Raw genomic sequence first — 25,656 nt, forward strand, 5'->3', positions numbered from 1 at the left:
GCTTTCACTGGTGTTAGCCCAGGAATGAAATTGAGCTTTTGCCTTTTTCTAACATGGTATAATTGATCACTGTGTAACCTTTTATAAGGAGATGGAGATTTTATGTTCAGAATTTTCCATGAAACCTTTCTCAAAAAGTAAACCCACTTAACTTTTGAAAATAAAACTGAGTACCATACAAAGGCATCTAAAAATTAAAACAATTTCAAAATACATTATAAATGAAATACGTGATATTGACACATGTTAGAGCCAAGACTCTGGAGAAAATAAAACCAAATAAAACCATTTTCTCATTGGCTTACTCTACGTCAATGAGAAAATGAAGGCCCTGACATACCTCTAGTCAGAGCCATATGAAGGGAAGCTCATTCTTGAGAATATCCACCTCCCAGCCACAAAAAATATTAAAGAATAAACAATATTCTCCCTTCCTCCTCACAATCCAGGATGTGAGACACAGTGCTATAGCTTAGAAGCAGCATTTATACCATCAAGCTATGTGTTTCCACTGTAAGTCCCTATATTAAGAACTTAATAGCTCAACCATAAAAACACACTTTGGGCTAAATCTTGGAATGATGAGTCCTCCCTGGAAGGAAATGTTTACAAAATGGTGGTTTCGGATTCTTTTTCTGCCCCTGTTCCTCAGAAATGGCGTAATGATTTTTAAATAAAATTATATATGCAATTATTCCTTAATGTAGACTAACTGCTTTTTGTATTTTGGAAAAATAAATATTATAGTACCTGGGTTGATATTTTTTTAAACGGAAGTGCTACTGCAATAAAAGGAATTAAATAAAAACTTTAGTATGTCCATATAGCACACAATGGGGTGGATTTCAAAAATGTTTAGACTGCAACTTGCAAGAACAACTAATTGTTGTTGTAGTTTTATTACTGCAGTTATTTACTAGAGCAGTTTACGTCATATCAATGGCTAACCATGTGATTTGAGAGGATAATCAGATTGATGCCTAAATGAGAATTGATCTCACAAATAATTTCAGGGGCAAACAGGCCAGGTTAAAAATCAGGCCCTATGGTTGTTTCTGTAACTCAATTTACACCCAGTGGATTTATGAAATTTACATTGCATGGAGTTAATAATCTGGTAACTAAGAAATCCCTAAATAGGCTATTACATGTTAAGCCATTATGTGCTATTGAATTCGTGTTTCTTTTAGAGATCCCCAAATTAGACATTAACCTAATAGACTGCTCTAGCTCAATCAGGATCCTAACAGATTATTGGTCCAAGAAGCGTTTTTAAGAATCCACATTGTAATTATATATACCAAATTCTGCTTGGTTACATGCAAACAACCTCATTGGTTTGAATGGAGTTCTACACAGAATGTTTCCTTGTCATTTCATAATAAACCACAAATATATCATTTAGAGAGTGAATTGACCTATTTGATCATCTAATCCATCTGTCAATGAAAGATTACTCCATGCAGCATATTTTCTGGTGCCTTCTCCTGCCCCGTTTTAAGTAACCAAAGCGATGTTTTTTCCTCCACATACTTGGGAGACTATTCCATAGTCTAATAGATCTTACTATTAGAAAATATTTCCTGATGTTCATCCTACATTTTGATTGGCTACATTTAATTTCTTTCCACTACTCCTAGTTGAACTAACATAGGACCCAATCCAGCAAAGAAATTAAGTAGATACTTAACTTTAAGCACCTGAATAGTCCCATTAAAGTAAATGGAACTATTCACTTTCTTAAAGTTAAGCAAATGCTTAAGCGCTCTGTTGAATTGGGGCTTTATGATGCCCTGAACAATTCATAAATCCAGACCAGAAATTTTAAGATTCCAGGTTTTTCTCAGGGCAAAAGACATGTAAATCAATTGTCCAGATCGTGGCCAGCCCATATGCACAGGTACCAAGGAAATACAAACATTCCTCTGCACGTCCAGAATCCAAAAGAGCACAGGGATTGATGCAGCAGGTTGACTGATTTAACACCAAGTGGAAAGCCATGATTTAAATAATCAATTGTAATCAACATTTCCATTTGGACTTCAGTTATTTTTGAAAGAAAGGTGCATTTTGACTGGTTGATATACCCATTAAAACATGTTAATTTACAACGAAATAGAGCCTTTACACTAGATTTGGTACATCCTTTTGCTACTAAGGAGGTTATACAATGACTATATACATTTATCTAAGCAATTATGTCCCTTAATATTTTCAGCTTCTTATTAATTGTACATTTTAGTATATTAAAATGATTAATGATAAATGGTTTACTAGATAATTAACTTTTTGCTCATGATTTGTGTCAAGCTGCATTAGGACAATAACTGGAATTTCTTCTCTGAGTAGTGTCCCTATGGGTGCTCCACTTCAGGGGCAAACCTCTCAAGCTCGTGATTGCAGATTTTTCGTTAGCAGTGTCCGTTTGGCTTGGGTGTGTGCTCTATATAACCTCATGCAGTGCTCTGAGGGTATATAAAGCTTTGTGGGCAAACCAACCTCAGTTCCCTCTCTACTGCTTCAGCCTATCTGCTTTGGATGTGCCTCAGCATGTATTAGTTAGGTTAGTGTTTCTAGTTAGTGTTAGTTGTTGTTAGTATAGAATTAATTAGATAGTTGTGGGAGGTTTCAGTTTTTCCTCTCCCCCTTTTTTCTCCTCCATTTTTTTCTGGGGAATTTGGCTTGGCTTGGCTTGGCTTGGCTTGGCTAGGCATACCTGGCTCACCAGGTTTCAAATGCTGCCTCTCTTGTCTGGAGGCTATCCTAGTCTAAGTGTATCTATTGCTTAGGAGACTCCCTTAGGAGGGCCACACTGAGGTTATACTTCTACAAACAAGAGTAGATTTAGCAGGTCTCAAACTGCCCAGAGATCGTGCTTGGCTCAGATCTCTGGTTTTCACAGAACTGCCAAATCCTCTAGAAAAAGACAGAGATTCCAGAGGAAAAGAGCTTCCCACCCTCCTTCAGCTAGTACCACTTTACCATCAAAACAGCCATTTTAATGAGTTAGTCGAGGGCTTGATTCCTCCCTCACCTCTAGTTTGCAAGCTACAACACTTCACACTTTTGGACAGTGCCTTTCCCATTTCCAATGGACCAGGAAGCATATTATAACAGACATGTGGCTCATGGAGGTTATAATATTGGGCTACTCTATTCACTTTACATACCCCCTTCCCCATCCCTCTTCAGGGATCCTGCTCATGAAACTATACTATAAATCAAGAATTACACTCTCTTCTTTGTTTAGGAGCAGTAGAACCAGTCCCATTCCCTCACCGGGGGAAAGAGTTTTATTCAAAGTATTTTCTTATGCCGAAGGAGGACAGAAGGTGGAGACCAATCTTAGATCTAAGACAACTGAACATATTCATAAAGTCTCAAAAGTTCTGGATGGTGACTCTGGCTGATATAAACCCTTTTCTAGAGGCAAGAGTTTGGTTTTTGACCCTCACCCTATAGGACACCTATGTCCATATAGCGACACATCTTGCACACGGGAGATAGCCACACTTTACCATTGTCCAGGATCATTTTCAATACTAAGTATTTTCCTTCAGCCTCTCTTCAGCCCCCAGGGTGTTGTCGAATATTTTAAAGGTAGTGGCTGCTTACCTTCAGCGAGAAGCAATTTAGTCTTCCTATATCTTGACAACTGGCTACTCAAGGGCCGATCTTACGAAGCAGTACTAACTTCCACCCAGATAGATCTCTCCCTCTTCTGAGACTTGGGTCTCCAGCTAAAATTAAAGAAGTCCAAGTTAGTCCTTGTAGGGAGAATTCAATTCAAAGGGGCATATTTGGATTACTTGGCAGTGTGGGCCTTCCTTACCACAGACAGATACCTAACTTTATCGAATTTGGTCAGGACAATTCAAGGAAGCCTGCTGTTTGCAACTTCTGAGTCATATGGTATCTTTCACCTTCATGACCAAGCATGTAAGATTACAACTCTGCAGCTTTCAGGGCTAGTTTGGGAGGATCTATTCCTCAATCAGAGACAGCTTGGACAAACAGGTTTGCCCTTGAGTAGTCAGTAATCGAGATATGGAAAGACTAAAATTGTTTCTCGCTGAAGGTGAGCAGCCTCCAGGTGAGGATTGGTGGAAAGATCAATGCAATGTCTGCACAGGCGTCCCTTTCATCTGCCCAACTCCAACAATAGCTGTGACAATGCATCATGGTTAGGGTGGGGAGCACACTTCAACACACTTGGGGCAGATGGATACATCAGGAAACCATCTTCATATCCGATTGTTGGAACTCAGGGCAGTCAGGAATGCCTGCCTTCAGTTACTACCCCTCATCAAGGGCAAATCAATCAGAATCATGACAGACAATGTGACTTGTTTCAGAGTAGCAGCCGTGTTAGTCTGTATCCGCAAAAAGAACAGGACTACTTGTGGCACCTTAGAGACTAACAAATTTATTAGAGCATAAGCTTTCGTGGACTACAGCCCACTTGTTCGGATGCATCCGAAGAAGTGGGCTGTAGTCCACGAAAGCTTATGCTCTAATAAATTTGTTAGTCTCTAAGGTGCCACAAGTACTCCTGTTCTTTTAATGTGACTTGCATGTTCTTTATGAACAAACAGAGAGGAGCAAAATCCCTTTCCCTGTGCACCGAAGCTATAAAGTCATGGAACTGGTGTATATCCCATCAGATTCAGACCTGGAGTCCAGAACTTGCACACCAGAAATTGTTCATAATCGTTCTTACTAAGCATTTACATGTTATGCCAGGCATTAAATGTATATTGAAATACTGAAAATGACATTGATTTCAAGGGAAGATTGTGTAGGAACGTTTTCAGCAACATTAGATAGCTCCAAAGGAGACATTATCAAGTAATGATAGCTAAATGTATTCTGAAACCTCCACTGGAGAGGGGATAGTGCATGAAAAATACTGTATGCCACCTTCTGCTGCACAAGTCCCCTAAAACACTGCAGAACTCCTTCTCTGTGAGCCTTAGCAAAATTCCAGCTGAGCTCAGAATGGCCACTCTTCTACATGCTTCTACTTCATTCCATGACCCAAAGAGGAATTGAACCTGAATAGGGTCTTCAATACTTGCATAAGCAAAGGGGATGATCCAATTAAAAATTATACCTGTAACTCCACTCTGACTCTTACTATAATTTGACATTGTTGCACAATATTTCCTGCATTTATTTTACTTCCAAATCAGATAACAAATATTCAGTGCACATTGCTGTATATAAAGGAGGCAGGTAGACTATTTGTTCTCAAAAGTCACTGTTTGCTTCATGTCTCTATTGTGTTGCAGTTACACTATTTGTGTTTCAACTTAAATGTTTTTGTATCTGAATATGGTATGTGTGGAAGGTGATTTGTTCTGTTTAAAACTGTTGTAATACTCAAAAACACCCGTTTTGACATATAGTACCGGAGCAATTCCTAATCTAAAGTATATGTTATTTTAATGTAATACAGTGTAATAGTGCTTCTCAAACTGTGGCCTGAAATACATTTCCAATGGTCCGCGGAGTTCCTTCTGTCAAAACAGTGAAGCTGTCTGCCAGTTTCCAAACAGAAGCACTTTCTGATATTTGTAACCAAATTCAGGACTCTCTAAAAGTTTGTATAGGCATTTGTGACTTTGTTCAGTGTCTTTTAACATGTGTTTCTTTGGTGGAAATTCATCCACAAACAATTTTGGCCAAAATTATAGGAGTGGCAAACACAGGAAGACAGAACCAAATTGCCAAGTGACTTGGAGTGATTAGAGCAGTGGAGGTAGTTGGCAATGAGAGGAAAGACAGTGCTAATAGCTGCAAATCCTACACACAGGGAGAGGAAGTAAACTACATTTGGTAGATACAAAAGCAACTCCCCCATTATATTAAAATGTATATGTTTTCCTATTATCTTATTACTATCCAAATATCACTTTTTAATGTAACCAAGTGTTATACTTGCTCCAGGCAAGGTGAGGGATCAGAATTGGATGGAAAATAATCCATGAGAAGATTTTTATTTAAGAATTTTAATATATATATTTATCACTTTATACATCCAGAATTTTATAATGTGGGCACACATTAAAATAATATAACATGCCAATTAAAGCAAAGTTAAAAACTGATATTAGACATATAATCTGGGTATCAGTTGGGATGTTCAAGCTCAAGATGAGACTAAATAACTTACAAGGGTTAAAAAAAGTATGATCTTTGTAACCACTACAATATATACAATGTATACTAGATATACTAGTCCTGTATAGTAAATAAATATAACATCATATGAATATGTACCCTTGTTTGTCATCACGTTTATATAATAGCCAGACATACAATTCTAAGAACTAGATATGTTGATGTATATTACTCCTGGGGGCATTCTGTGCCAAAAAAATTAAAAATTCTGCACACAATATTTTAAAATTCTGCAGATTTTATTTGTCAAAATAACACTACATAATCACGCCAGTTTTAATTATTTTGGTAATTTATTTCAAAATACCTGTCACCAAGTATGCCTGTAACAATACAGACGCACAAAACAATTCCCGCAGGAGTAGAGAGTTAAAGAAACCCCTATGACAACCCCGGTCCTGTTTCTCTGCCCCCTTCCACCTCCCAGAGCCCAGCCAGGGGGTCAGATACTCACAACCCATCCTTCGAGAGCCCAGCCGTGGGGGTCTCCCCAGCCAATATACCTAAACTTTCTTGTCCCCCACCACCTGAGCCGAGCCACAGGGTCCCCCTTTGCCCAGATACCTGCGCACTTTCCTCCCCAGGGATCCAGAGGCAGAAACAGCCTGAAGCTTGGTCCCAGGCTAGCACAGAGTTTCCTGTGCACTGCCCTCTCCTTCCTTCAGGGCATGCTGGGAACTGCAGCTGACAGGAACCCTCTAGCTCCATCCTCTTCTCCCTCCCCCCAGCCTTGTATTCTATGTGAGAGCTGGGCTCTGCTGGGTCCAGCAGCCCCTAGTAGCGGCCAGCAGCTCTGCAACCCATTTCTGTGGGAGAAAGGAAATTCCGCACGCACATTAATTTCTGCAACATTCTGCATTGCGCAGTGGTGCAGAATTCCCCCAGGAGTAGTGTATGTCTGCATATTTTGTAAAATGAGGGCCAAGTCTTGCTCACCCACACATTGTAGCTGATTTTTACAAGGTACATACTGTTGCACTCACATTTATCTGACAACAGTGCTTAGATTTAAGGGCCTGACTTTTAAAACAGCCCTCCCATTTTGCAAACACAATTGTGAAAGAATATAAATACTCCTATATAGACATCTAACTACTTTAATGTACTTAAAAACCAGACACATATTTATATATGCAAAATTATGCCCTCATTTTATATTGTGTGAAATATGGAAATTGAGGGTAAGCATCTTTTGAAAAAAAACAGGTCCTAAATCTCCATTTTAAGGACCCAGTTCTGCCATTACAGTTTTTCTCACAAACTACAACATTTGGAATTAACTGTGATGGTCTGTTCTTTTCTCACTGTATGGGCCAAACACAGCTCCTTGGATGTGAAAGGCTATTTGAATCCCATCAGGTGGCCACTTAAGATTCTATACCCAGTGGCAGAGTTATAGTCTCTCTCCCAGCCTGCAGTACTGGGAAATGATGTCAGAGGTGTACACATGGTGTACAGTACACAGTACACAACCCTGAAGTCAAAGATGGTTTCCTTCCAGATAACTGTGGGGCATCTGAAAATTCCTTAAAGGAACACCATTCCCCAGGGACATATCCAAAATGGCAGTGTCAGATGGAGAAAAGAGGAGTGGGCCTAACTGGATTTTTCACGCATTCCCAAGCAGCCCAAAGATAGGGAAGTCAGAGATCTTCCTAGTGACTCTCATATCCTAGATATAACATAGTTCCAGTCACTGTTCTTCTGCAGTAACCTCTGTGGGCCAAGAGTTGGGAATGGGGGTACCAAAATCCAGGGAATATAAGCTCCCTACCAACCCTTGCTCAAGCAGATTCATGACACCCAACGGCAGAGTGCTTCCACCTTCATCAAATCAGAGCCAAATCATCAGCAGCATTGGTCAGCCTGGTGACGAGACAGCATACACAGCAGTAAGGAGTTAACTTGATTCCTGTTGTTAAAGACAGGGTCAGGATTTGTCCCTATTGTGGACTAGATTATTTCTACTATCAGTAAGAGGAATTGGGGTACCTAAAGAGCTATATCTGCCCTTCAGTTTGCACCCACAGCCCCCACTGAAATTAATGAGACTTATTCAGGGCAGTATATAGCCCTGAGTTAAGAGTTTAGACCCCCCAAGTACAGCATTCATTATTATGCTGCTGTTGCTCAGAAAATGCAGGCCTAATGTTTATGATGATGGATCCCCAAATGGGGCATGGTTTAATGAAAGTAGGAGGATTTAGCAAAGTGCATAAATTCTTTGTATGCTACTGTCTGAAACAGACTGATCCTGAGCCAGTCTAGTGAGCATAAGTTACAGCTGGCTTTTGCTGGAATAGTTTATGCTCTTGACCCTCCTCAGTTGTGTAGCCAGTAGGGAGTTGTCAGGCTACATGTGTTTTTAAACTTCTTTCAGCTAAACCAGAGATCCAAAGGCAAAATATACCACTCAAGGATATCATGTGGAGTTGTGATACTCCCTGGAGGGCTTGGGTCCATAAACTAATGAATGGATTACATTGAGTCATAAATGTAGTATTTTCATCCATGACAGATATAATCTTGAGCCTGTATTTTTCATGTTACTTAACTCTTTGAGGACATAATGTGTGACAGAACAGATACAGATAGAAATTTTGTATAAAGCATATTGCAATAAATATCAGCCAAGTACGCTTTATTCCTCGACTGTACATGTTTTGAGAAGTTAACAGGCACAGCTGGGATATAAGAAATGGAAATGTTGTACATATTTCTTGGTCATAGATATTCCCTTTCTCCCTTCTCCCCACCCCCATTCATTAGATTCCCAGCTACTCTTTTGTGATCATCTCTTAGAAATAGCCAAGTTGCCTGTTTCCATCTGCACCTGGCCAGTGGTGGCAACCTTTTTTCTGATACAGACTTTTCTTGTGGACTTCACGATTATTATCCACACCATTAGCACATCAATATTACACTACTGCAATGTGTGCTATATGGGGGCACACGAGCAGAAACAGTAGCTGGTAGAAAGCAGTAACCTGCTGAATAATCATTGTATCTGACAGGAAATACATGGTGCCCATTCTTTGGAATCTCTATTGGCTATCTATTGGTTTTCACACAAATTTTAATTTTTTACCTATAAAACCCTAAATGGCCTGGGACTTGCCTACCTGAAAAATCAGTTTTCATACCCGTGGTGCTGTACTGCCAGAATAGCAATTACCAGAGGTGTTCAAGTTCAGCTCAGAGGGGCTGTGTAAAAGAGAAGGAAATGGTAGCAGGGCACTCGCTGTCAGGACTCCCTCAACTTTGGAACATATGTCCTCTCTTGGTGTGGAATAGCCTAGATCTGTTGACTTTTAGCATGTGCTGCACAGACCAGCCACTTGCTAGGGCTCTTGGGGAGGTCTGAGTGTATGGGTAGGATGGGCGTTGGGATAGACTGGGAGGCCTCGAATTACTGGCTAGTTGAGTTGATTTAATTTTGTTTGTGGGTGGGAGAAAGATTTTGCTACTGGGTTATTCCTATGGCAATTATCATTCTAAACAATTGTCTGGATCCTAACACTTTGACTAGGTGCTGTTGTTTCCTATGAGGAAGAGGTGGAGATGTAGCTGTCTTGTGAAGGAGATGGAACTGGTGCTCCAGTGCTGTCATCTCTACTTTAACTCCTGGAAACGCATTTGGTTTGGATTGGACAGCTAATGAGGCACATGCCATAAACTGAAGTACTTTGTCCATGCTTAGCCATATGGATTAAACACTAGCCACATTGGGCCTGGCTAGCCTAAACTTCAACGATATTAACAGTGCCCACAACCAGATCCAGCAAAAGAGAGGAGAATGGAAGTTCTCTAGGAAGCATTCATAGATAGACAAAATCTTCCAATTGAGCACTTATATTTTAAGGGCAAAATTTGGTCTTTAGAGCATTTTAAAAGGTTTTAAGGAGGAAAAATGGGTTGTAGTTATTTCAGATATTAAATTGTGTTCCATAAAGTAGAGTAATGTTATTTTTTTAAATGCCGTTCCAGTTAAATCAAAGAGCTGGCATGTGTACATGAGGTCTGTGTTTGGTAGTTTTTTCCCTTTGTCATAAACCTTGTTGATTTAAAAAGTGAACAAAGATGAATCAGGTGGTAAATATATTCATGCAATCATTTTCATTAATAAGACATTATAAATAATAGAGGGAAGGTTTTAAGTGTATAATTTTCTGTAACACAATTGAGATTTTTCCACATCTTCAGCAGTAAGTTAATTAGAATCACCTGCATTTTCTTGGGCGGACACCAAATGGATTGCAAACAAAAACAGATTAAAATAGCTGTAGCTCATGGCATACAGATGACAAGATTCACAAAGAGGACAATCAGGCAATGAAAACCTCCTTTCTTTCAAACATTTTTAAAGGAAATTCAGCTCCTGTGATTCCTCTGTAAAAAGACGTTTGTAAGTGTTTCACTGAAAGACTAGAATGGCTTTGTTTCTGATCCCATGATGAGTGAAAGAAATGTTTAAGAAAGATCACTTTACAGAGAGATTCAGAATGAAATGTGATGACTGTGATTCAAGCCAAGCCAAAAATTACAGCTCAGAATTAAAGGGGATGGACGTGGCTTGGGAATCTATTTTCCCACATTCCTCAATCTCAATCATCCCAGCCAATGTTTAAGAGAAAATGCAGTGGAAAACAATGAGGTCACTTTGTTTAGCTACAAAAAAAAACGAGGATAAAAAGATGGCAAGAATATGTATTAGTGGCAACTGCATTTTTACAGTCAACATACTGCATGCTTGATGTAACTTTGATGACACATTCTAAACAAATATCTTCAAAGTTTAGTTTTCTTGTTTGTCACAGTGAACCTTCTGAATAAGTCTTGCTGTTCCTGTACTAAAACGACAAACTTCTTGGACATTAAAAACAGTGCTATACAATTGAGGGGAAGATTAAGCAAACTTGATTTAGGTATTTAACTGTAATGCTGTATGATGATGAGCTGAGTACTAGTTAAATAGCACTCAGATTTTGTACTGTTGTTGATCTTATTCCATTGTACAAATATGTCTAAGTAAACAATCTGCCACCAAGTGATATGAAAAGGAACAAAGTAAATTACATGACACTTTTATGGACTGAAACACAAAAATACATCAGTTCAAAGGAAAATAATATTGACAAGATTATTGAAATGGTATAGATTGCATACAAACTCTTCATTACTTAATTCAGGTGTTGCAATCATTCCCATTTGAGGATGTTCATTTATTGGGTTCCCTACTTTGATTTTTAAACATGTAGTAAGAGATTTGGCTGGCACTGTTGGTAGTGAGCAAGGAGTCTATAAAGAGAAGGGAGAAGAGAAGAGAAGGGAGAATTATCTAGAACCAGAAAGTGAAAGCTTTCAAAGTTCAAAGTTTATTAAATGTTTCAAAAGTATATGTGCTGTGTGTGCATGGTGGGAAGAGAGGAGGCACAAGCTAAAAACGATTAAAATCCAGATCCAGACACCTGAGTTTTCCGTCGTGGATAAGTCAAAGTTTTGGAACAATTTCTCCAGTGTCTAAAATACAAAGAGTTCTCAATCAGATTTCCATCTCCTTTTGTTGCACCTTTTATTTATCACTGCAAGGAAAATCTGACTCTCTCTTCATGTTGGAATGCTACTATATCTCTCTGATCATGTCAGACAATATTGATAAAATACAAAATCACGTTCCACACTTGTATGTCTTTCAAGCAGAGTGACAAAGGCTTGTCTCGTTTCCTGAAGTGTTTCACCAAACCCTCACACCGAGATCAACCTTTGGGATGCCTGGATGGCCAGTTGTTGTTGGGTTATTTGGGGTTGTTGTTTTTTTGTTTGGTTGGGGTTTTGTTTGTTTTATATTTTTTAATGTGAAATTTTCCTGAAGCATGCATGATCTGTGTCAGCTATAGGATTGGGCCTATAAGATAGCCCTATGCAGGCACAAAGGGGCTGTAAAACAGTATGACCACTCCACTCCCCAAGAAAGTCCCCTTGCAGAAAGAGTCCCTGGTCAGTTTGGTCCTATACAGAGAATCAGAAGGCTGCTATGAAGTAGGGAAGCTCAGGAAAATGTAGAATTTGAAATTCAATAACTGAACATCTTTATTCAAAAGTCAAAATTCAGGATGGTTACACTATAATCAATATTCCCCTGCTTACAGAAGGAAATGTGGTTCGTGGCGCTCAACATGAAGGATGCATATTTTCATAGATTCATAGATTCTAGGACTGGAAGGGACCTCGAGAGGTCATCGAGTCCAGTCCCCTGCCCGCATGGCAGGATCAAATACTGTCTAGACCATACCTGATAGACATTTATCTAACCTACTCTTAAATATCTCCAGAGATGGAGATTCCACAACCTCCTTAGGCAATTTATTCCAGTGTTTAACCACCCTGACAGTTAGGAACTTTTTCCTGATGTCCAACCTAGACCTCCTTTGCTGCAGTTTAAGCCCATTGCTTCTTGTTCTTTCCTTAGAGGCTAAGGTGAACAAGTTTTCTCCCTCCTCCTTATGACATCCTTTTAGATACCTGAAAACTGCTATCATGTCCCCTCTCAGTCTTTTCCAAACTAAATAAACCCAATTCTTTCAGCCTTCCTTCATAGGTCATGTTCTCAAGACCTTTAATCGTTCTTGTTGCTCTTCTCTGGACCCTTTCCAATTTCTCCACATCTTTCTTGAAAAGTTTGAGCACATTCTTTGCCTTTGCCTTTCTAATCTTGCCTCTGCATTTCTGTGTTGTTTGCTTATATTCATCCTTTGTAATCTGTCGTATTTTCCATTTTTTATATGACTCCTTTTTATTTTTTAGATCATGCAAGATCTCGTGGTTAAGCCAAGGTGGTCTTTTGCCACATTTTCTATCTTTCCTAACCAGCGGAATAGCTTGCTTTTGGGCCCTTAATAGTGTCCCTTTGAAAAACTGCAAATTCTCCTCAGTTGTTTTGCCCCTCAGTCTTGGTTCTCATGGGACCTTACCTATCAGTGCTCTGAGCTTACCAAAATCTGCCTTCCTGAAATCCATTGTCTCTATTTTGCTGTTCTCCCTTCTACCCTTCCTTAGAATTGCAACCTCTATGATTTCATGATCACTTTCACCCAAGCTGCCTTCTACTTTCAAATTCTCGACGAGTTCCTCCCTATTTGTTAAAATCAAGTCTAGAACAGCTTCCCCCCTAGTAGCTTTTGAAATAAAAAGTTGTCTGCAATGCAGTCCAAGAATTTGTTGGATAGTCTGTGCCCCACTGTGTTATTTTCCCAACATATATCCGGATAGTTGAAGTCCCCCATCACCACCAAATCTTAGGCTTTGGATGATTTTGTTAGTTGTTTAAAAAAAGCCTCATCCACCTCTTCCACCTGGTTAGGTGGCCTGTAGTAGACTCCTAGCATGACATCACCCTGGTTTTTTACCCCTTTTAGCCTAACCCAGAGACTCTCAACACTTCCATCTCCTATGTCCATCTCTACCTCAGTCCAAGTGTGTACATTTTTAATATATAAGGCAACACCTCCTCCCTTTTCCCCCTGTCTATCCTTCCTGAACAAGCTGTACCCATCCACACCAACATTCCAATCATGTGTATTATCCCACCAAGTTTCATTGATGCCAACAATGTCATAGTTGTATTTATTTATTAGCATTTCCAGTTCTTCCTGCTTATTACCCATACTTCTCGTATTTGTATATAGGCATCTAAGATACTGGTTTGATCTTTCCTCCCAGTTTTGTCCTGACCCTCCTTTCTCTCTGACAATATAGCCCATACTCCCTCTCGTTTCTGACCCATCTCCCAGGTCTCCATGTTCCCCACTTACCTGTGGGCTTTGCTCACCTGTCCCCATCGAACCTAGTTTAAAGCCCTCCTCACTAGGTTAGCCAGTCTGTGTCCAAATAGGGTCATGTAGATACTCATCTTCCCCACATAAAGTTTCCTCAGTTCCTGGTAGGTCAGGAACACGGCCAGTTCAGAGTCCTTCCCTTTGGATTGGCAAAAACATCCAGGGTATTCACAAAGGTTTTCTATATGGTGGTAGCCGTAATGAGATGTCATGGCTACACAGTCTTCCCATACTTGGATGACTAGCTCCTAACAGGTTGTTCCAACCACAAGGTCAGCTCAGCAACTTTGTTCCTGCTCCATCTTTTAACAGTGTAGGGTATCAATGTGAACAAAGAAAAATCCATTTTGAGCCCCACATGGATGATAAATTTTATTAAAGCAACACTGGACTCAATTTCAGCAAGACCTTTCCTCGCCACAGAAAGATTTCAATCAATGAGCAATGTGAGGACACAGGTTACTCGCAAACCAAAAATTATAGTCAAAGTACACCTTTCTCTACTAGGCCACATGATCTCATGTACTTATGTGACATCATTCACCACACTTCCTCTACCCTGCTGACAGGCCTGGCTTCGGTCTGTTTACACAGCAGACAGGAGCCACATGAACAGCGAAGTGACTGTTCCTACCAAGGTCATTGCTTCTCTCACATGGTGGTTGAACCCATAACGAGTGGGATTGGGAGTACGCTTCAACACTCCAACCCCTAGTGTCACCATAACATTCCTTCTGGGATGGGGTGACCACTTCAATGACCACACCATATATGGCTTTTGGATCCCATGGAAGGAGAGGCTGCAAATCAACCTGCTGGAAGTGAGAGTGGTCCACCTGGCCTGCAGGTCGATGCTCCCACTCATACAACTTATCCAAATAATGTTAGATAATATCACCACTGTCTTTTAGATAAACAGGGTAGAACAAGATCCTTTCCCCTCTGCCTGGAAGCAGTCAGGCTTCGGAACTGGTGCATCAGAAACTACTTCACTATCCAAGCCACATACCTACCAGGTGTTTAGAACTCTCTAGTGGACAACCAAAGCAGGCACTTCTCTGCAGACCATGAATGGGAAATACACAACTAAGTCCTGAGTGAAATATTCACTCAGTAGAGAACACACTAGTGGGATCTCTTCAAGTCCAAAATGAACAGGAAACTTTCCCTGTACTGCTCCAGAGCAGTGATGGGCCACAACTCCCAGGGTAATGCTCTCCTGTTATCATGATCCCACCAACTCACCTATACAAAGTAGTTCATATAACTTTGATGATGTTTATGTATCTGACTCCAACCTGTATTCTGTTCCCTTTTAGATTTGCCCTTTACTAATACCAGTGTATCCTAACCTATAACATATAACTGTTTTTAACAAGAGCATTGTTATACTCTGTCCATATGCTGGTAGCTAAATGTGTAAACTCTGGAGTCAGACCTTATCCAATTTTTTTTTTCTGGAAAGCTTATAAGATTTATGGTGGGAATAGCTTGGGACAGCTGCATTCTTTCCACTGAGTTTTGACCACTATTTGGTCGGATAATACCTAATGGTGTGCCCATCCTATTCTAAGCTTCTTTAAAAAATACTTGTTACCCTCTGGGAAAAAGACCACTTATTTTTCTCAATGATAAACACCATTTCAAAACAAAAGAAAGTCAGCACATGATGAACAAATAGTCTGACTTTAATACAATTAATATTTTTTTTCTGAATTGTTCTTTACCAGGACACTTTAATGCCAGCACCAGATAGGACACTTTGAAAATACTTTTGTTTCATCTTGTTCCCTAAGTATTTATAGCCTGCCGTGAAGAAACACTGACAGCAGAGCAGTGATGTTTTTATTCTTGATAAAGGTGCCCTTAAAAGTGATTTTCTTTGAAAACTTCTTCACAGAATCAGAACACAAGAACATTCTCTTTAAAAAAAAAATTGCACTTGGCCTAATTGGATTTCCAAAATAAGTAGTTTCCAATCCAGCTAGGATAATGTGGTAATGGAAAGGATGTCCAAATACACCAATTTACATTGGTTTGGTTTAGTTTAACCTTTAAAGTTCTCGGAGCAGAAAGTTGATGACATCCGAACACTATAATTGGTGTAATAGTCTCAGGTTTTTCTCTGTCTGCCATATTGTGTGTCCAAATGAAATGCTAATCAGACCTACTTTCTGGACCCAAGTAAATTTATAACAATAATAATTTACATCTATGTTCCAGATCATTTTGCAAGATGTAATATCCTCCAGTTCACTACAGAGGTTGTCATTTTCACTTGATTCAGATAATTTAAATAGCATGATACCAAGGGGGCTAAACTCTTCCAAACCGGTGCTGCTAATGTGAGAGATTATCATCACATACAGAGCTCTATATGTGGCTTTCACATGCTCTTATTCCATATCCAGAAGGCTTGAGAACTGAGTCATGCTAGATTCAAATGAAAGTTAATGTTTCTTTGTTTTTTTCCTTTACATTCTGGTTTAGATCAACTCACTACGCAATTTAGTGTGATGCAATTCTCAATCTATGACCACAAGAGTTCCACATTCTTAAACTGGGGACTAACTACTCTGTTTGTCTTACTCCCCCCACTTCCAAGAAGAGAGTGAGATTGTTGAGTTGCATTACTTAAACATTTTAGTAACTTCCATTTGTTCGTATGTCATGTATCCTGTACATGGATAGTTTCCAAGTGTTCTTGATTACCGAATCCTTTTTGATTTCTCTTAGATAAACTTTCTCTTTAGCCCTCTATAACCAAAGGAGATCTTCCTGACATGAATCATCATTTTCAGTATTAGATTGCAGAGCTCCCACTGATGAAGGGTAGACAATGAAATGGACTGATAAAAGGCATAGATAACCGATATATATTATGGAATTATTATTTATTTTTCAAATAAATTGTTCAAGATAAACTGAAGCAAGATGTGTCTGCAGCAATATTTAAAACAAACAAACAAACAAACATGTAAGCAACTCAAGTCAGTTAAGTTACCAAAGGTTATGCCCCTTACTGAATAGGGAGCATGAGAGTAACCTTCAATTATCAAATCAATATGTAATCTGGATATAAAGCATCCCAAAGCACCTTTCAGAAATAATAAAAATTCAATTGTACGAGACTGATATACCTGGAACACCTTCAGACAGATCTTGTTTTGCTTAGGAAATCTCTGTCACAATATGCCTGTTATACTTCAGTTCTCAAAAATACATTGAATTTGTGTATCAATGTATAAGGAACTTTGGAGATAGAGACGGGTTCAGAATGTCTACAATGTGTGTGAGTTTATATGTGGGCAAGGCTTGAAAAATATGAAGGATTTAGAAGGTTATGTCATTTTACCTTTGGCATTCTTAGTATGCTTGTATGATTATTATTAATATTATAGTAATATATGGTTAGTAATATCAAATATGTACATACAGTTTGTTGCTGTGACAATATTTATGATGTTAAATATTAAATGATGGGATGAGTACTGCTGCCAACCCCTGAAAACTTTTTCTGCCTTTCTAAACAAACCATAGTCAAATCTTTTGGAAGTTTGAGAAAAATCAGTTAAAGATTCTTACGAACACTACTACCCAATTTCCCTCAACACACAGAAGGCATCAGCAGAGCACTTCTTCCTTTCCACCATTCTCACTTACTCATTTCTTACATGCATAGATAAGTCTTTTTGAACGGGACTGAGGCCCAATGACCTGTTATCCATTTGCAATCTCAAGGGTGAAATTCTGCCGCCTTTGAAGCCAATAGGAGTTTTGCTAGTGACTTCTGTGGGGACATTTCTCCCCAAAATCTCAGTTTCAAGGGCCCAGGCCTAAAATACACTCATATTTTCTGGAGTAAACAAGCTGACCGTTCTCCATTTGGCAGCAGTAGGATTCCCCATAATCGCTCCTCTGCGTCTTGTTGACCTGTTATTTTTTAATTTCAAATCGCATCTGAATTTCAGTTCGTCCTGCAGTGTAGTATATAAGTTATAAGTTGTAAATGAGCTGTTTTTTCTTTACTTTCAAAAGATAGCTTTCAAAGCAGAATTTAGTTTACTACATAGGAGGAATGCTGAGCCTGTCTTGGGCTGTACCACATGCTAATTAATTTAGGCTTTTTCTGCAGAAAATGTCAGCCTTCTTATAAAACAATGTGGGTAAGATTTGGGTTCCAAGTGACTAATAGCTTCTACAACTCTATTATGGAGCATTGGGTCTCCAGTAAATACCTTCTGCATCATGCTGATCTGCGACTTTTACATTTCAAGTGGCACTATGCAGTTTAGTGTTTTAAATTTTGAAGCATGCAGATTTCTTCCTCTGTTCTCATGAGATTGGCAGTTCTCACGGGAATGGAGAGGTGGGTTCTTGTATGCTTTAGCATGTTCCCACAATGTGCATTGGGATGTAAGTTTAAGAGTGGCTTTTTTAATTTTAAAAGGGTATATCAGCAGACTCTGTTGTAGGAGATAGTTTCCTCCAAAAGATGATACCTGATCAGATTTAAGGGTAAAATGAGACTCCCAAGATGTCCTTGAAAACACTCTTCATTATTTGCAATAAAACCTCCAGGGCATTAAATCATCAAACTCAATCAACTTGGTACAAAACAGAGCCATAGTAAAACACTTTGTAAATAACATAAACATCTCTCTAACATGCATACATAGTCTTACATGTCATGGTTACATGGCAATAATCTCACTGAATACATGCATTACCAGAAATGCAATTCACAACCTTCAGCTCAAAAAGTCTGTGTCTCTACCGGCGAAGTTCCGTTAGCCCATCTAGTATAAGTAGTTAATATACACTTACACAACTTTGATTTTACATCTTGTAAAGGGTATTTGTACATGAAAACACAAGTTGATTCTTATGCTTTTCCAAGCTAATTGAAATATCTCTACCTTTACTGTAAACCTGTGAGAGAATTACTACAACATTATAATAAAGTATTTAGGGTTCAATTGAGTTAACCTACAATTTTGTTTCTCTGTGTTGCTTTAATCGGGCAGGAGGTATCATATAATTCTGGTCTTTGGCAGGTGGTTTATTATCTAGTAGTTCACTGTACTATTCTTCCCCATATTTGTTAGGACATTTATGTTTTATTGACTGTCATCTTAAATAAAATACTCACATGAGACAATATGAAATATGTTTTTCTTTTTTAGGTTTGGATGTTGATGGAATATACAGAGTTAGCGGCAATCTGGCAACAATACAGAAGTTACGATTTGTTGTCAATCAGGGTAAGTGATTCCTTCACCCTGGTAATATTTTGTTTAGTACATAACTGTCTCAGATGACAATATTTCAGAATCTGCTATACAATAATGGCACAGAATGATGAGTTGCATTTTGGGGAATGATAGGAAAGGTGGAGAGATACAACAAACCACCAAAGAAGTAGGTAGGGTTAGGAGACAAGAAAGAAAAATAAACCACAGAAAAAAAGGGAAAAGTAGTAGGGAGAAGGGAGATGAGAAGGAGAATGAAAGAGAAAATGACAGAAAGAAAAGAAGAAATTAAACAAAATGACAAGAATGAGGCAAACATGGAAATCAGAGAAACAGTGTAAGCAAAGGGATAAAAAAGGAAGAGTGAAAGTAAACTGAATATTGAATGTGAAACAAAAGCTGGAAGAAGTAATGCAAGAATAAAAAAATCATGAAACAAAGGAAGATCAGAGGAATACATAAAACACAGGTGCTGAAAAAGAAGAAAAACAGAAACATAAGAACTGGGAATAAATTCTGGTTCCATTGAAGTCAATGGGAGGTTTGCTATTGACTTCAATGGGATCAGAATTTCACCCTGCAAAATATGGGATGATGAACAATAAAATGAGCAAATGAGAACCATAATACAGTCAATATTCAAATTAAATTTGATATTAAAATTGTATTTTTTTTCACAAATATTATCCAAACCAATCCTGCATCCATCAATAGATAACATGTTACAGGTGTGGAAGCCAGTATAGGCAGCTAGTAAACAAATACATCCCAAAGCCACTCACAGTGTTGAACACTTTATTGTTCTTGGCAAGGGTTAAGCATACAGCATCACCATTATATAAAGGAATTGATAAACATCACTGACAATGAGTCTCCAGGCAATGTATGGGAAACTGAGCTAAAATAAAGCACCTCAAGTATGAAGTAAAATCTCATACATTAAAATATATTAAGGATTCCAAAAGAGGTGTATTATTAAATTAACCAGTTCTAAATTCTAAGCTGCTATAACTCTTCCTTCTTTTGATTGCTTTCGTTGAACAAAATTGCCAAAAGACTGTTGTTAGAACAGCAACATGTTTTTAAGGAATCAGATGATGTTCACACTCTGCAGAGTTGTGCTGAAGAGATGGCTTCCTGGAACTCTAGTTTGGGGAGCTAAGCAACAAGTAGACTTGGAATCCTTCTTCTTGACCTTGCAGAAAGTGGTTCTGTCCTACAGAGTTGTAGGAGAGGGTTGTGAGTTAACAGCTCGGACTGCTGAGCTAGGGTTACCATTCGTCCGGATTTACCCAGACATGTCCTCCTTTTTGTTCTAAAAATAGCATCCGGGGGGAATTTGTAAAGCACTCAAAATGTCCGGGATTTCCCCCCTCCCCCGGCAGAGCAGAGCGAGCAGCTGGGAGGGCTGCAGGAAAGTCCCGGGCTGGACTCCGGAGCAGCTGTAGAGGAGCCGGATCCGCCCTGCATTCTGAGCCGGCAGCTCTCCCCTGCAGCCCGGTCCAGCAGCACTGTGCAGGGCCAGGGACCGGGTTTTGTTGTGCTGGGGAGCGCAGCCACGTGTCCGGCTCGGCTCGCACAGAGCCCAACACCCTGTTCTGAGCAGCAGGGTAAGGGGGCCAGGGGGCAGGAGAAGGGGCAGGGAGGTTCTGGAGGGGGCAGTCAAGAAACGGGGGGGGCTTTTTGGGGGGAGTGGAGAAAGTTTTGGGCAGTCAGGATACAGGTAGGGGGTAGGGTCCTGGGGGGCAGTTGGGGGGGGTCTTAGGAGGGGGCAGTTAGGGGACAAGGAACAGGGAGGCTTAGATAAGGGGTGGGGTTCTGGAGGGCAGTTAGGAGCAGGGGTCCCAGGAGGGGGCAGTCAGGGGACAAGGAGCGGGGGGGTGGGGGGCTGGGAGTTCTGGGGGGGAGCAGTCAGGGGGCAGGAGTGGGGAGAGGGATCGGAGCAGTCAGGGGACAGGGAGCAGAGGGGTTTAGATGGGTTGGGAGTTCTGGGGGGGGGCTGTCAGGGGGTGGGGAGTGGTTGGATGGGGCGTGGGAGTCCCAGGGGTCTGTCTGGGGGTGGGGGTGTGGATAAGGGTTGGGGCAGTCAGGGGACAAGAGGCAGGGAGGCTTAGATAGGGGGTGGAGTCCTGGGGGGCAGTTAGGGGCAGGGGTCCCAGGAGGGGGCAGTCAGGGGACAAGGAACGGGGGGAGGGTTGGGGTTCTGGGGGGTGGGAAGTGGGAGGGGCTAGGGCGGGGCTCCTCCCGTCCTCTTTTTTGCTTGCTGAAATATGGTAACCCTACAGGCTGAGCACTCCCTCTGCTGCTTACAATCCAATAGGGCAAAATACATTGAGGGGAGTGAATGCTGCTGGCTAACAGTTCATGAAGAACACTGTGTCCCACATCTGCATTGGGGCAATGAGCAGGTGGCTGAGATATTGTTGTTAAAGAATCCTCAGACACATTTCTGTGTTATTGAGCTAAGCTGTATCTCCTGGTTCGCAGTAGGAGTTACTGAAAATCATGAAAATGGCCTGCACACATGCATTTTGAGGCCGCTGGATTGCACTTAAGCAGCTATAATCAGGCTAAATCCTATTTTGGACCCATCATGCCTACTTTTCCCCTGTTCCCCAGTGCTTGGTGTATTGCTGGGATAGAATTTTCCTCACATTGCTGAGCACTGTACATGTTTCTTCACACTGTGCTGAATCCTCTCTGCTCAGGCCCTGAGCATCAGGGCTAGATTTTGGGGGCAGGCAACCATGTAGGGTGCTGGGCTTAGAGGTGCGCTGGGCTTGGGGTGCTGTTTTTGTTAGCGACAAAATGGAAAATAGAATGTTTGAAGTAAAACGTTTCAGGTATTCCGTATGTGGATTCATTTTTCACTAACCTCCTAGAATTGTTTGGACCTTTGTAGAATCTCGTGGAACCTTCCAGACTTTCTGAGAACTACATTTTCCTTAAACCTCCTAGAATGTTGTCAGCCATGCCCTCGCTGGTTATAAAGGTGTGTGTGGGGGGGGAGGGTAGTCAGTCAGTCAGTCTTATATGACAGGGATAAATCATGCATGCAAATTGTGCATCAAAGTCATTAAATGGGCTACAAATGCAATAAAAATAAGTATTCAAAAGTTTAACAAATGGGAGGGAGGGTGCTGAAGATGCTCCTTGCCTGGGGCACCATTTGGTCTAAGGCCGGCCCTGCTAAGCACTGAACTCTAGCATTTTGAATTGCCACACTTTTTTTAGCATAGCTTACCAGCCTACAGGACTGAGCTCCTCTATATCTGCCCTCAGCCCCTAAGAGTATAGTTGAGCCTTATCCTGTGAGGTTCTGAGAGCCTTGCAGTGCCACTGGAGTCTTGGCTTTATAGACATCAATGAGAAAACTCCCACTGATTCTGACAGGGCCAGGATTTCACCCAATGAAGGGTGTGGGCACTCTGCACTTTGTAGCAGTGGACGAAAGAGCTTTCACAATAGTAAAGATATTTTGTCATAATAGGAAATCGCCCGCAGTTCCCAACAGTTGTTGGCCTGTTAGCTCTAGCTTAGCGTTCAATGCTTTTAAAAAGTTTTTATTGTTATTCTTAATTTAGGGTAGTAATAGGAAAGAGTTTTATTTTATTATTGTATTTTGAAGTATTTTGAGACAGAATAGAAAAGATCCTTGTTTTTCTTGAACTATTCAGGGCCACAGGTTGGATTTGACTCCTATAAATGGAGGGTAGAAAGTTTTTGCTTATGTTATTTCATGTTTACACTTAACTTTGAAAATGTAAAATGCTATAAATGCTCTCATATAAGTGCTTGGTATTATTAATATATTTCTGTTTCCCCCATCCCTAATTTTGGTACATGTTCACTCTCCTGTCATTCACCATGGATTCTAATAATTTTGAGGCTCTGTAGCATGGCATATTTGTTTCTAAAGGGTACGTTAGAAATTCTTTATGATTGTGAATGCAATTACATGACATTATTTTTGAAAACTATATGGCCCAAATTCATCCTTGACGTAACTCCATTCAATTCAATCTAAAAACATTTCTGTGAACTTTTAATCATATCTAAGTGAAGGATGTCACCACTTTGAAAGTGATGGAATTTCACCAGGGATGAATTTAGCCCAGTATCTTTAGATAAAAGTGAACTGCCAAATTCATCCTAAACCAAGCTACGGCAGAGCTTTGTATGTGTGTGTGTGTGTGTGTGTGTGTGTGTGTGTGTGTGTGTGTGTGTCAGAGTTTTCAAATCACATATTTTACTGTGCAAGCTCTAGTCAGATAGCAGTTCAATTTCTCCCATTTCTGGAGTAGTTTCAGCTTTTCATTCCCTGGTCTTTCTTCTAGCATAAAGTACTGTGAGAGATAAAGAGCCTCTTTTTTTCTTTCCAATCATGGCTCTAAATTGCACTTTTTATTTTTTTTGGTGGGCACTCTTGCACATGCAAATCAAGTAATTAGATGCACAATTATCTAAGTTACATATGCAGATTGAGGCTTTTCTCTATTTCAAAGGCTGCCCATGCAAAATTTGCTAGTTTGAAAATGTGGTCTATAGCATCCCAAGGCAAAAATCTTTATTGTTTGTTTATTGTTTATTTAGAAATTTATGTTGGTGCCTATTGGCAAGTGTCTGGATGTTTTACATTTATGAAAACAATCGATAGTTTCTGTATTAAAGCACTCAAGACTGGCTGGACTTGCAGCACTTATTATCTTAAATTTTCTAAAGACACAGTGTCAGTTTCCAGGTATTTTATCTGCCTTGAACTTGTTTTGCACTTTCCCAAGCTATAAGTAGTGGCTATATGACTGGCAACTGGGCATAAAATCCATCAGAACCCAGTGTGTGAATGTCTGGAATGTGTAGACATAAGCGATGTAGTGTGACTTTGTGGAATTTTACAGAATTCATTCAAATGCAAATTTGACTGTGGAGAGGAAGGATGTTTGCCCAACAAGGGAGGGATACCAAGCATAGTAGTCCACATAGAAGAGAGCACAAAGATGGGAATGAGTCAAAGTGAAAGTCTGGCTTGAAGGGAGGGTTAAAGTAATGTGAGAGGCAGCAAAAGAAAATGGGAGAAAAAATGTGTAGTGAAAGCCTCATAGGTGAGGATATAGAGCTTGAATTTGTTATGGAAGCCAAGTGAAACTCAGTGGTTCAATCTGAGCGTTATTGTTCATTTGAAAAGGTACAAACTCCTGCAGATTCTAATCAGTTAACTTGTGACTCCGCAGTGTGAAGCAAAACTAGATCCTTTATGCAGGGCCAGTGCAACCTATTAGGCGACCTAGGCAGTCGCCTAGGGCACTAGCATTTGGGGGGGGCGGCATTTTCTTCGGCGGCGACCACGGCAGCCAGATCTTCGGCCTCACTGGTCGTCGTCAGCATTTAGGCAGATTGAGCTGGGGCAGGGGGGTGCGGGGAGGGCCACCAGCAGCAAGTAATGGTGGGGCATCACGCAGGGGAACTCCCGCCCCAGCTCACCTCTGCTCCGCCTCCTCCCCTGAGCACGCCGCCCCGCTCTGCTGCTCTCCCTCCCAGGCTTGCGGCGCCAAACAGCTGGGGGGAGCTGCCACAGGGGAGGCGCCCAGGGCGGGGGGGGGAGCTGCCGCAGGGCTCAGGGAGGGCGGAGGGCACATGGTGCCTAGGGCGTGAAACGTCCTTGCACCGGCCCTGCCTTCATGTAGTGGGTGCATATCACTGCCAGGCAGCAAGATGGCAGAAAGAAGAACACACAAAGATATAAAATGGATCAGCTTGAAGTATGAATTCTTTGTTGAACTGTAGGTTAATACTGATGTCATCCCTTCTATTTCTCCAGAGACACGCTTCCTGATTCTCCCCTCCATTTACAACTATATTACACTGGTGTGAGTGGATAATCAGGCCAATAGTTTTCAGATCATTATAGTTTGGTTGTGTAACATATTTCCCCTGGAAACAGAGGGGCAGAACCAGTAACAGGAATAAGAGCATTCCCTATCTTTATTCACTTCCTAAAATCTTTGCTCGACACTATCAGAAGAATGGAAAAATAAATCTTCCATAAAAATATTAGATCTGTCTATCCACACATTAGCTTACTCAAAGCTACATTACTGCTTTAGTTTCCATCTAAAATAGAAGGGTTGATGCTGTGAAGCAGGTCAGAAAGCTAAAGCATTTAGCTCATATTTGGTAGCATAGAAATACCAGGAGGCCTTTTCTCTGGTTTATGCCACTGTCAAATTTGAATACTCAAAGGTGCAACATTAGGACCATTCTGACTTTGTCTATCGAGGGCATACTCAGGAAACCTAACTTTTTATTAAGTGGTCAAAGGAAATTCAAAGAAAAGTGGTATCTCTAGATTACTGACAACATGTTTTATCTTTTCATCTATTTGTTGC

General features: G+C 40.4%; 1 protein-coding gene across 3 annotated transcripts in view; it reads left to right on the forward strand.

Moving 5' to 3' along the window:
• The window catches only part of ARHGAP15 (Rho GTPase activating protein 15), a 456,603-nt gene that overhangs the window by 292,523 nt on the left and 138,424 nt on the right, over positions 1–25,656 (forward strand). For all 3 annotated transcript variants that reach the window (XM_065561627.1, XM_005305087.4, XM_065561626.1), the window contains exon 11: positions 19,205–19,282. In XM_065561627.1, the coding sequence (XP_065417699.1) occupies positions 19,205–19,282 (78 nt within the window). The remainder of the gene's footprint in view (positions 1–19,204; positions 19,283–25,656) is intronic.

This window comes from Chrysemys picta, chromosome 11 (genome assembly GCF_011386835.1).
Source record: "Chrysemys picta bellii isolate R12L10 chromosome 11, ASM1138683v2, whole genome shotgun sequence".
In the NCBI taxonomy this organism is placed as follows: domain Eukaryota; kingdom Metazoa; phylum Chordata; order Testudines; family Emydidae; genus Chrysemys; species Chrysemys picta.